Source organism: Oncorhynchus nerka, linkage group LG2 (genome assembly GCF_034236695.1).
Source record: "Oncorhynchus nerka isolate Pitt River linkage group LG2, Oner_Uvic_2.0, whole genome shotgun sequence".
In the NCBI taxonomy this organism is placed as follows: Eukaryota; Metazoa; Chordata; class Actinopteri; order Salmoniformes; family Salmonidae; genus Oncorhynchus; species Oncorhynchus nerka.
In genome coordinates this window covers 26,471,795-26,484,692 of record NC_088397.1, presented here as the reverse complement: position 1 = coordinate 26,484,692, position 12,898 = coordinate 26,471,795, and the positions used below count along the sequence as shown (strand labels likewise).

Genomic DNA, 12,898 nt, shown 5'->3' with positions numbered 1-12,898 from the left:
ACACCATATTTCCTCATTCCAGAGGAGACCCTATGTTTCATAGGGGCCTCTACTACCGAACATGTTTATGTCTGGTAGTAATCATTACAGTACAATATTTACTTGAAGAGTGTTCTCAGTTTGCTTTGTGTGTTTTTTCCCCGCCAGGACTTTGTGCAATTAAGCCCTGAATCGAGGAACTACAAAGGAATAGCCATCTCCCTGCTGGTCATAGTGGCGGTTTGCTCCCTCATCACAATGTCTGTCTTTGTTCTCACACCAGGTACTGTACCCAACAGGGGACCAAGAGACCTCATGGAGTTTATTTGCAGGGTCATAGTTACTGTAGGCCTGTATTCTAACTAACAAAATATAAGAACCAGCATTTTTCCTGGTCAGGTTATATAGTCAGAGCCCTGAATTTTTCAAAACAGTTTTATGATCAGTGTAATATTGACTGTTGTTATGTGTGTATGAATATCAATTATTTTCCTGTGTGATTTTATCCTTATCAGGCTGTAGTATCCATATTTTGATAACTGGCCTAACACTGATATCCTATTTGCAGTGGAACTTCCTGGTGCGGCTAACTCCAGACTTACTGTGCTGGACCTGTTCAAGCCAGAGTTCTCGGTGCACGATCCTGAGGCCAGGTGGATAAGTGGTAAGTACTTTCAGGGTAACCGTCCAACATTCCTGTTCTAACGAAGCCTTCAGACGGATCCTTATACTCTCAATCTGATTGAGTCTCACAAGAAAAGGTTGGATTTCATTTAAAAGCATCCCCAAAAGCAAAAATGTATAAGCCCTCAGCAGTGCCACAAAGGGTATGGAGGCTAGTATTATAAGAGAAAGGGTCTGCCCAGGAGGCTACTATTATAAGAGAAAGGGTGTGGCCAGAAGGCTAGTATTATAAGAGAAAGGGTCTGCCCAGGAGGGTACTATTATAAGAGAAAGGGTGTGGCCAGAAGGCTAGTATTATAAGAGAAAGGGTGTGGCCAGAAGGCTAGTATTATAAGAGAAAGGGTCTGCCCAGGAGGCTACTATTATAAGAGAAAGGGTCTGCCCAGGAGGCTACTATTATAAGAGAAAGGGTCTGCCCAGAAGGCTAGTATTATAAGAGAAAGGGTCTGCCCAGGAGGCTACTATTACAAGAGAAAGGGTCTGCCCAGGAGGCTAGTATTATAAGAGAAAGGGTCTGCCCAGGAGGCTACTATTACAAGAGAAAGGGTGTGGTCAGGTTGGCTAGTTTTTGGAAGCTATTGGGCTACAGTCTATCTGATAGGTGAATGAGGGTGACAGAGATTCTATTCTCTTGACATGATCCTAGAATCCAAAGTACTTATCATAAAAGATTAAGTCATAGATTTTTGTTTGTTTTGTTGTTATACATTTTAAACTTTGTTTCACTCACAAGCAGAGCATTCTGAACCTCTCAGCTCAAGCATGTGAGTATTCCTGCAAGCCTTCATCTCATCTTGAGCTATAATGACAGCTGAGAGTTTAGCATGGCATGGGAGCAACACCTCCTGACCAGTCTCAGTAAAACAGATGGCCTCCCAGTCATGCCCCTATTCTGTCCGGTTTGCCAAAACAGGGTTGACTCTATCTCAAGCCATCACTGGGAGCCCCTCTGGGATATACTCTCAGGTAAAATCTCCCACCCCGTATCCAGAACAACACCCCTTTCTCCAAAACCTAGCAGGTTTCATAATAGTGTGAGAGAATCGTTTGGGGTGGCAGCGCTGGTGTCTGTTCTGTTGTCTGAGCTGGTGTGGTTCTTCTTCGCTCCTCTTGGCCACAGCGAGCGGAATCTCTTCCAGCCTGCGTATGAAATTGAGGCCTGGAAGCCTGCGGAGAGCTTTTCCATCCAAGGGTAGCAAATACAAATGACTTTTTCAGTCGCCTGTTGATTCTCATTATGGGGATTGGAGTGTGATGCCTTCTCGCACACTGTGTTGACCTGATGGACTGCATTAACTCTTATGGGCCTCCCGTCGTTTTTCACAACGCCTTCCGTGATGGATCAAGCCATATCGTCTGCTCACGCTGACGATTCTCATTCTGTAGGACACAGCAATAAAACTTCGCTACCCCCCCCCCCCCCCCCCATGAAACGCTGTGAGAAATATAATGACCAGTGATTTCATCACCACCTCTCATGTTAGCTGATATTACGTTATAGTGGTACATATTGGTGAGATTAGAGCCAAGCTAACAGGTGGTATGAAGACAGACATAAAGACAGAAAGACAGACAGACAGTCATGTAATGGTGAAAGGCAGTGGTCTGCCATGGCACAGCTGCAGAGGCAGTTCCTGCTAGGACCTCATTACATTTGGGGGGATTATCTTGGTGAGTGCTCCCTGTCTGCCTGCTGCTAGCGTGCTCTGCTACAACACTATCAGACTGTTCCTAAGTAGACACAGCCCCTTAGAAAAGCTGCTCAGGTTTAGACTATTACCATTAGAAAACTAGTGTTCACAATCGCATACATGTTAACGGGATTGTCTTTTTTTAATACCTTGTTTGAAATGATCAGCACTAACTGTGTATCACGTTGTCGGTTCTAGTTCATAATTTTTTTAAACATAAGTACCAAAAAGTATCAATTAGTGTTCATTTCACGTCGTAAATAATGTTGTAATAGTAAACGTACTCTTGCTGATCATGATATGTAGTATGGCCCTTGTTATTTTCTAGTGCATACACTACATGAACATCCAAACAGCCTGCATCCCAACAATTCATTTAAATATCATACAATTAATTTGTGTAACCACGGAAACTATATACCTTATTTATCGATTTCCTGAATATATTGTACGTGGTGTATCATTCTCCACAGACTGGGGAAGGATAAACACTGTTTGTTCTGGCCAGTGGGATGTACTGTATATTTGACTTATGTAAATGAGAACTAACCCTACATTTTCACACAACATATTAGTCAGAACACGTGTTTTAATCAGGGAAGACGACACGATGTTCATACTAAATATAGCCTCTGAAATGTGAACACCATACACACTCTGTTTACCCCGTTTGTCACCATCGCCTGGAGTGGTGGGTGCAGAGTCAAATGCAGAGAGCAGAGGGGAAATCGACTTTATTTGGATTCCCAAATGAACGCCCAAAACAACAGGCGCAAAATCGACAGAAAAATAGTCCGACCCAACACAGGGCACAAACGGACAGGAACACAAACCACGCACACCTTGACTAACAGAAAACAATCCCGCACAAAAATAGGCGGGCCTAACAGGCTTATTTAGACATGAATCAAGAAACAAAATAAGAGACAGGTGCAACCTATAAGACCCAACATACATATAGAATATGAAGTAGTTGTCCATAAGTATAGAATATGAAGTGGTTGTCTATACATATAGAATATGAAGTGGTTGTCTATACATATAGAATATGAAGTGGTTGTCTATACATATAGAATATGAAGTGTTTGTCTATACATATAGAATATGAAGTGGTTGTCTATACATATAGAATATGAAGTGGTTGTCTATACATGTAGAATATGAAGTGGTTGTCTATACATATAGAATATGAAGTGGTTGTCTATACATGTAGAATATGAAGTGGTTGTCTATACATATAGAATATGAAGTGGTTGTCTATACATATAGAATATGAAGTGGTTGTCTATACATATAGAATATGAAGTGGTTGTCTATACATGTAGAATATGAAGTGGTTGTCTATACATATAGAATATGAAGTGGTTGTCTATACATGTAGAATATGAAGTGGTTGTCTATACATATAGAATATATAGAATATGAAGTGGTTGTCTATACATATAGAATATGAAGTGGTTGTCTATACATATAGAATATGAAGTGGTTGTCTATACATATAGAATATGAAGTGGTTGTCTATACATATAGAATATGAAGTGGTTGTCTATACATGTAGAATATGAAGTGGTTGTCTATACATATAGAATATGAAGTGGTTGTCTATACATATAGAATATGAAGTGGTTGTCTATACATATAGAATATGAAGTGGTTGTCTATACATGTAGAATATGAAGTGGTTGTCTATACATATAGAATATGAAGTGGTTGTCTATACATATAGAATATGAAGTGGTTGTCTATACATATAGAATATGAAGTGGTTGTCTATACATATAGAATATGAAGTGGTTGTCTATACATATAGAATATGAAGTGGTTGTCTATACATGTAGAATATGAAGTGGTTGTCTATACATATAGAATATGAAGTGGTTGTCTATACATATAGAATATGAAGTGGTTGTCTATACATATAGAATATGAAGTGGTTGTCTATACATATAGAATATGAAGTGGTTGTCTATACATATAGAATATGAAGTGGTTGTCTATACATATAGAATATGAAGTGGTTGCCTATACATATAGAATATGAAGTGGTTGTCTATACATATAGAATATGAAGTGTTTGTCTATACATATAGAATATGAAGTTGTTCTCCATACATATAGAATATGAAGTGGTTGTCTATACATGTAGAATATGAAGTGGTTGTCTATACATATAGAATATGAAGTGGTTGTCTATACATATAGAATATGAAGTGGTTGTCTATACATATAGAATATGAAGTGGTCCTCCATACATATAGAATATGAAGTGGTTGTCTATACATATAGAATATGAAGTGGTTGTCTATACATATAGAATATGAAGTGGTTGTCTATACATGTAGAATATGAAGTGGTTGTCTATACATGTAGAATATGAAGTGGTTGTCTATACATGTAGAATATGAAGTGGTTGTCTATACATATAGAATATGAAGTGGTCCTCCATACATATAGAATATGAAGTGGTTGTCTATACATATAGAATATGAAGTGGTTGTCTATACATATAGAATATGAAGTGGTTGTCTATACATGTAGAATATGAAGTGGTTGTCTATACATGTAGAATATGAAGTGGTTGTCTATACATGTAGAATATGAAGTGGTTGTCTATACATGTAGAATATGAAGTGGTTGTCTATACATGTAGAATATGAAGTGGTTGTCTATACATATAGAATATGAAGTGGTTGTCTATACATATAGAATATGAAGTGGTTGTCTATACATGTAGAATATGAAGTGGTTGTCTATACATATAGAATATGAAGTGGTTGTCTATACATATAGAATATGAAGTGGTTGTCTATACATGTAGAATATGAAGTGGTTGTCTATACATATAGAATATGAAGTGGTTCTCCATACATATAGAATATGAAGTGGTTGTCTATACATATAGAATATGAAGTGGTTGTCCATAAATATAGAATATGAAGTGGTTGTCTATACATATAGAATATGAAGTGGTTGTCTATACATATAGAATATGAAGTGGTTCTCCATACATATAGAATATGAAGTGGTTGTCTATACATATAGAATATGAAGTGGTTGTCCATAAATATAGAATATGAAGTGGTTGTCTATACATATAGAATATGAAGTGGTTGTCTATACATATAGAATATGAAGTGGTTGTCTATACATATAGAATATGAAGTGGTACTCCATACATATAGAATATGAAGTGGTTGTCTATACATATAGAATATGAAGTGGTTCTCCATACATATAGAATATGAAGTGGTTGTCTATACATGTAGAATATGAAGTGGTACTCCATACATATAGAATATGAAGTGGTTGTCTATACATGTAGAATATGAAGTGGTACTCCATACATATAGAATATGAAGTGGTTGTCTATACATATAGAATATGAAGTGGTTCTCCATACATATAGACTATGAAGTGGTTGTCTATACATGTAGAATATGAAGTGGTACTCCATACATATAGAATATGAAGTGGTTGTCTATACATGTAGAATATGAAGTGGTTCTCCATACATATAGAATATGAAGTGGTTGTCTATACATATAGAATATGAAGTGGTTGTCTATACATGTAGAATATGAAGTGGTTGTCTATACATGTAGAATATGAAGTGGTACTCCATACATATAGAATATGAAGTGTGTGTTATAGGTACCCCCTGGGGGATGTCATGAGTGATTCAACATAGTATCAACTTCATCACCACAGTCATACCCTATTAGCTCCATACACATGTCCAGCTTGATCATGACTACCAACATATGTGATTCCATAACCTCTGACATGTCTCTGTAATAATTCATTATTCATGATCACCTCTGTATTCATATATATTGTCATGTCCATGTTTTGGTGACTGATACAGTATTTCTATTCATCATGAATACCGTAGTAGTATTTCAAATTGGAAGACGTATTTTTAACAGACGCTTTTATCCAAAGTGCCTACATTTTCTCATGGGCGTCCCCAGCAGGAATCTAACCCATAATTATGATGTTGCTAGTGCCATACTCTTTTCAACTGAGCCACACAGGACCACAACACTAATTTGACCTGATTATGCTCTACATAGATAGTGTTTGAATGTCATGTGAGGAAGGCTATTTAAATATTATTATTGCCTTGCCTTGTAGACATAGGAGGGATTTTCATGAGCTGAATAAAAATATATTTCGAATGACGTCACCGAGGCAGAGACTGCAGTGGCTAAGCAAAATGGGCCATTTAAAGGTTATAGTGTCACATGAGCTCCAGCTAGATAATGTGACTCACCACATAGGCTACAGGCTTCCAACTGGGCTTGTTGGTTGTCTTATTCCAGGTTCTCCTGAAATCAAAGTATTGCTAAATGGTCTATAGTTGGCCAGGGTTTCTCAAACTCGGTCCTGGGGCCTTCCCTGGGTGCACATTTAGGTCATTGCCCTAGCACTATACAGCTGTTTCAAATAGCCAACTCATCATGAAGCTTTGATTATTTGAATCAGCTGTGTAGTGCTAGGGCAAGAACCAAAACGTGCACCCCATGGAGGGCCCCAGGACCGACTTTGGGAAGCCCTGTAGTAGGCTACCCTTTTCACACTACTGAGCCAGTCAAGCTGTACTGCACCGCCCTGGTTACACATCCACCGTAGTTGGTTGAATATCATCATAGTTTCCCTTCATTATCATGTCAAAAGTACGAGTTGAGGTGTCATAGAAATATTCCAATTATGTTGTACCAGTGAAGCATGTAACTTCCTGCTCCTCTCCATCAACCTCACAACGGATCACTTAGACATGTACATCCTCCAGGTTTTAGGAACAATCTGAGGAACTGCCCCTCCAAAAGAATTCATGCTTTGGCATGTTTTTGTGAGATGTTTTGTGTGAAATCACAAAGGTGTGTTTACAAGCAGTAAGCTAACATTATACCTCGCTCATCAACTCATCCCTGACCGCTGGCTACGTCCCTTCTGTCTTCAAGAGAGCGAGAGTTGCACCCCTTCTGAAAAAACCTACACTCGATCCCTCCGATGTCAACAACTACAGACCAGTATCCCTTCTTTCTTTTCTCTCCAAAACTCTTGAACGTGCCGTCCTTGGCCAGCTCTCCCGCTATCTCTCTCAGAATGACCTTCTTGATCCAAATCAGTCTGGTTTCAAGACTAGTCATTCAACTGAGACTGCTCTTCTCTGTATCACGGAGGCCCTCCGCACTGCTAAACCTAACTCTCTCTCCTCTGCTCTCATCCTTCTAGACCTATCGGCTGCCTTCGATACTGTGAACCATCAGATCCTCCTCTCCACCCTCTCCGAGTTGGGCATCTCCGGCGCGGCCCACGCTTGGATTGCGTCCTACCTGACAGGTCGCTCCTACCAGGTGGCGTGGCGAGAATCTGTCTCCTCACCACGCGCTCTCACCACTGGCGTCCCCCAGGGCTCTGTTCTAGGCCCTCTCCTATTCTCGCTATACACCTATCATTGCTATGCAGACGACACACAATTAATCTTCTCCTTTCCCCCTTCTGATGACCAGGTGGCGAATCGCATCTCTGCATGTCTGGCAGACATATCAGTGTGGATGACGGATCACCACCTCAAGCTGAACCTCGGCAAGACGGAGCTGCTCTTCCTCCCGGGGAAGGACTGCCCGTTCCATGATCTCGCCATCACGGTTGACAACTCCATTGTGTCCTCCTCCCAGAGCGCTAAGAACCTTGGCGTGATCCTGGACAACACCCTGTCGTTCTCAACTAACATCATGGCGGTGGCCCGTTCTTGTAGGTTCATGCTCTACAACATCCGCAGAGTACGACCCTGCCTCACACAGGAAGCAGCGCAGGTCCTAATCCAGGCACTTGTCATCTCCCGTCTGGATTACTGCAACTCGCTGTTGGCTGGGCTCCCTGCCTGTGCCATTAAACCCCTACAACTCATCCAGAACGCCGCAGCCCGTCTGGTGTTCAACCTTCCCAAGTTCTCTCACGTCACCCCGCTCCTCCGCTCTCTCCACTGGCTTCCAGTTGAAGCTCGCATCCGCTACAAGTCCATGGTGCTTGCCTACGGAGCTGTGAGGGGAACGGCACCTCAGTACCTCCAGGCTCTGATCAGGCCCTACACCCAAACAAGGGCACTGCGTTCATCCACCTCTGGCCTGCTCGCCTCCCTACCACTGAGGAAGTACAGTTCCCGCGCAGCCCAGTCAAAACTGTTCGCTGCTCTGGCCCCCCAATGGTGGAACAAACTCCCTCACGACGCCAGGACAGCGGAGTCAATCACCACCTTCCGGATACACCTGAAACCCCACCTCTTTCAGGAATACCTAGGATAGGATAAAGTAATCCTTCTCACCCCCTTAAAAGATTTAGATGCACTATTGTAAAGTGGCTGTTCCACTGGATGTCTTAAGGTGAACGCACCAATTTGTAAGTCGCTCTGGATAAGAGCGTCTGCTAAATGACTTAAATGTAAATGTAAATGTAAATGTAACGTTTTAACAAGCAGTAAGCTAACATTGTAACGTTTTAACAAGCAGTAAGCTAACATTGTAACGTTTTAACAAGCAGTAAGCTAACATTGTAACGTTTTAACAAGCAGTAAGCTAACATTGTAACGTTTTAACAAGCAGTAAGCTAACATTGTAACGTTCCTAGTCATTTCGCACATTTGGGCATGGCTAGGTGGCTTTGTAGATTTGAATTACATTTTCCATTGTTATTTTTTATTATTTGAGGAATTCAGTTCTATAATATATAACATAATATAATGCAGACCAACCGTTTTACGCTCATTCTGCATTATTTAGCATACCAGTTACGTAGCTGCATTTAAGATCACATTTTTACTCAGAGGAACTGCCCGAGGCCAACAACTGTGAATTGGGAGCCATCTTCCTAAAGATAGATAGTGAGATTTGTAATGCAGAACAAAATGAAGCCATTGCAATAATGTGGCTGGCTGGCTGGCTGGCTGCAGGTCAAAAAGGTTTTGCTCAGTAGAAATGAGGAGAGATGAGAGGCACTCTTAAAATGAACTGCTGGAAAATTAAATGCCTTCTCCCTCTCTCTTTGGGGTCTGAAATGGATATTGATAAGTGGTTATACAATGTCAGAATGTGTAGGCCTATTTTTTTCATCTTATCTAAAATGTGGTTATCAAGGAACATTTTACAAAAAAATTCCTGTATCCTTTTACAGATTCAGAGGTTTTGTACAGGAACAGAGACGGCCACGTCATCAAGTTCAACTTTGCTTTAAACGAAACAGAAATGATCCTGAGAAATAGCACGTTTGTAAGTAGCTTGCCACCAATGGGTCCCCCTCTCTAACCTCAATTGACCCATCAACATTCATAACACAGTACCATATTTACCCATCAGCATTCATAACGCAGTACTATATTGACCCATCAGCATTCATAACACAGTACAATATTGTTCCATCAGCATTCATAACAAAGTACTATATTGACCCATCAGCATTCATAACACAGTACCATATTTATCCATCAGCATTCATAACACAGTACTATATTGTTCTATCAGCATTCATAACACAGTACCATATTGACACATCAGCATTCATAACACAGTACCATATTGACACATCAGCATTCATAACACAGTACCATATTGCATAGAAATATCAAAGCTGAGCACATTGTCATTATTTGCCTCCTGTAACATTGTGATAAATCAATTTAAATATTGAAAAGGTGTGGGCTACGGAGAAAAATATGGCAAAGACTGCTACAAGCACAGGAAAGTTCCAGGGGATAAAGGATGAGGGGATGTGTGGTTGTGAGACATTGCGGTGGGAACGTAGGTCTGAGCAGGTGTCATGTCATTGATGTTTGATGAAATGTATGTCTGTCTGTTTATTGTCTTTTGTTTATGTATGGTTGTTATTGTTTGAGAAAAAATGATATAATCGTTTAAAAAAAAAGACTGATCTGACAGGTCATGTTTTATGTGTTGCATAAGGCTAAGCGGCTTTTGACTGTCATTGGCAGGCTTGCTTTTTGCCATTTAATAATCTAACTGGGCGAAAAGCAGGGCACCATTAATCCCTGATTAATGTTTAGACATGCTAGCTACAATTTTGGGTGGAAAGGTTATATGCCTGTGATTGTAATAGCATGGTACAGTATACAGGCTGTGTATTGGTTTACCATCATCTGAATTATTTCTGAGATCTACAGTGCATTCGGCAATTATTCAGATCCCTTCCATTTTTCCACATTATGTTACGTTATAGCCTTGGGGGGGGGGATGTATTAAAAATTAAAAACAGAAATACCTTATTTACTTACAGACCCTTTGCTTTGAGACTTGAAATTGAGCTCAGGTGCATCCTGTTTCCATGTTTCTACAACTTGATTGGAGTCCACCTGTGGTACATTTAGTTGATTGGACATAATTTGGAAAGGCACACATCTATCTATATAAGCACCCACAGTTGACCGTGCATGTCAGAGCAAAAACCAAGCCATGAGGTCGAAGGAATTGTCCATAGAGCTTTGAGACAGGACTGTGTCGAGGCACAGACTTGAGGAAGAGTACCAAAAAATGTCTGCAGCGTCGAAGGTCCCCAAGAACACAGTGGGCTTCATCATTCTTAAATGGAAGAAGTTTGGAACCACCAAGACTCTTCCTAGAGCTGGCCTCCCGGCCAAACTGAGAGGCAATCGGGGGGAGATGGGCCTTGGTCAGAGAGGAGATATCCAGAGTTCCTCTGAGGAGATGGGAGAACCTTCCAGAAGGACAACCATCTCTTCTGCACTCCACCAATCAGGCCTTTATGGTAGGGTGGCCTGACGGAAGAAACTCCTCAGTATATGGGACATGACAGCCAGCTTGGAATTTGCCAAAAGGCACTTAAATGACTCTCAGACCATGAGAAACAAGATTCTCTTGTCTGATGAAACCAAGACTGAACTCTTTGGCTTGAATGCCAAGCATCACGCTTGGAGGAAAACTGGCACCATCCCTACATTGAATCATGGGGGTGGCAGCATCAAGACTAGTCAGGATCAATGGAAATATGAACGAAGCAAAGTACAGAGAGATCTTTGATGAAAACCTGCTCCATAGCGCTCAGGACCTCAGACTGGAGTGAATGTTCCCTTTCCAACAGGACATCAATTTTAAGCACACAGCCAAGACAATGCAGGAGTGGCTTCGGGACAAGTCTCTAAATGTCTTTGAGTGGCCCAGCCAGAGCCCAGACTTGAACCCGATCAATCATGTCTGGAGAGACATGACAATAGCTGTGCAGCAACTCTCCCTATCCAACCATACAGAGCTTGAGAGGACCTGCAGAGAAAAATGGAATATACTCCCCAAATACAGGTGTGTCAAGCTTGTAGCGTTATGCCCAAGAAGGCTGTAATCACTGCCAAAGGTGCCTCAGCAAAGTACTCGGTAAAGGGTCTGAATACTTATGTAACTGTGATAAATTGTTGTTGTTTTTTTACGAAAAAATGTTTTTGCTTATGGGGTATTGTGTGTAGATTAATGAGGGAAAATCATTTTTGAAATACTTTTTAGAATAAAGTTGCAACATAGCAAAATGTGGAAAAAGTCAAGGGGTCTGGATACTTTCCAAATGTACTATGTGCACAAGATATTTCCTAGATCTATGTACAAGATACATCCTAGATCTATGTACAAGATACTTCCTAGATCTATGTACAAGATACTTCCTAGATCTATGTACAAGATACTTCCTAGATCTATGTACAAGATACGTCCTAGATCTATGTACAAGATACGTCCTAGATCTATGTACAAGATACGTCCTAGATCTATGTACAAGACACGTCCTAGATCTATGTACAAGATACATCCTAGATCTATGTACAAGATACTTCCTAGATCTATGTACAAGATACGTCCTAGATCTATGTACAAGATATGTCCTAGATCTATGTACAAGATACGTCCTAGATCTATGTACAAGATACTTCCTAGATCTATGTACAAGATACTTCCTAGATCTATGTACAATATGTGTTAACCTTTAGATGTTTTATTTGTGACTTCTGTCTTTCCCTTGTCCTAGGTGTCTTTCAAAGTTGCCAAATATTCTCTCTCTCCAGACATGAAATATGTGCTATTTGCTTACGAAGTGAAACAGGTAGGATATGAATAGTCGTTAACCTTCATGTTGTGTTCGTTTCATGTTAATTCATTCTGTGTTCCCGGTCCAAAATGACCGCCCCCATTGTAGCTGATTATAAATCCATAATAATACATATATTATCACCGAATGTTGTGTTAGATCTTTTTATCAACTTAGGTTCTTGTGAACATTACAAGGTTTGAACTTCTATTTGCTATTTATGGCCTGTAGGCCTCATTGACCTGAGCTCATACAACTAGTTTTTGAGTTTAAAAAAAGCATTATGTATGGATTATTTTGACAATAACAAATACTCAGATGAAACACATTGTGCTATTTATCACAGACTACTTCACTGTCAGTTTCCTGGCCTCTCTCCTCCTCACCAGTGTCATGATCAAAGATATGATCAAGAGCCTCACATACAGTATATCGTCTGGTCA

At 40.3% G+C, this 12,898-nt stretch overlaps 1 protein-coding gene across 1 annotated transcript in view; it reads left to right on the top strand.

The window, feature by feature from the left end:
• LOC115133122 (inactive dipeptidyl peptidase 10-like) overlaps positions 1 to 12,898 on the top strand; it is a 49,223-nt gene that overhangs the window by 17,515 nt on the left and 18,810 nt on the right. The window contains exons 2-5 of the mRNA XM_029666050.2: positions 148 to 262; positions 548 to 643; positions 9,531 to 9,625; positions 12,396 to 12,470. Coding sequence (XP_029521910.1) covers positions 148 to 262; positions 548 to 643; positions 9,531 to 9,625; positions 12,396 to 12,470 — 381 coding nt within the window. The remainder of the gene's footprint in view (positions 1 to 147; positions 263 to 547; positions 644 to 9,530; positions 9,626 to 12,395; positions 12,471 to 12,898) is intronic.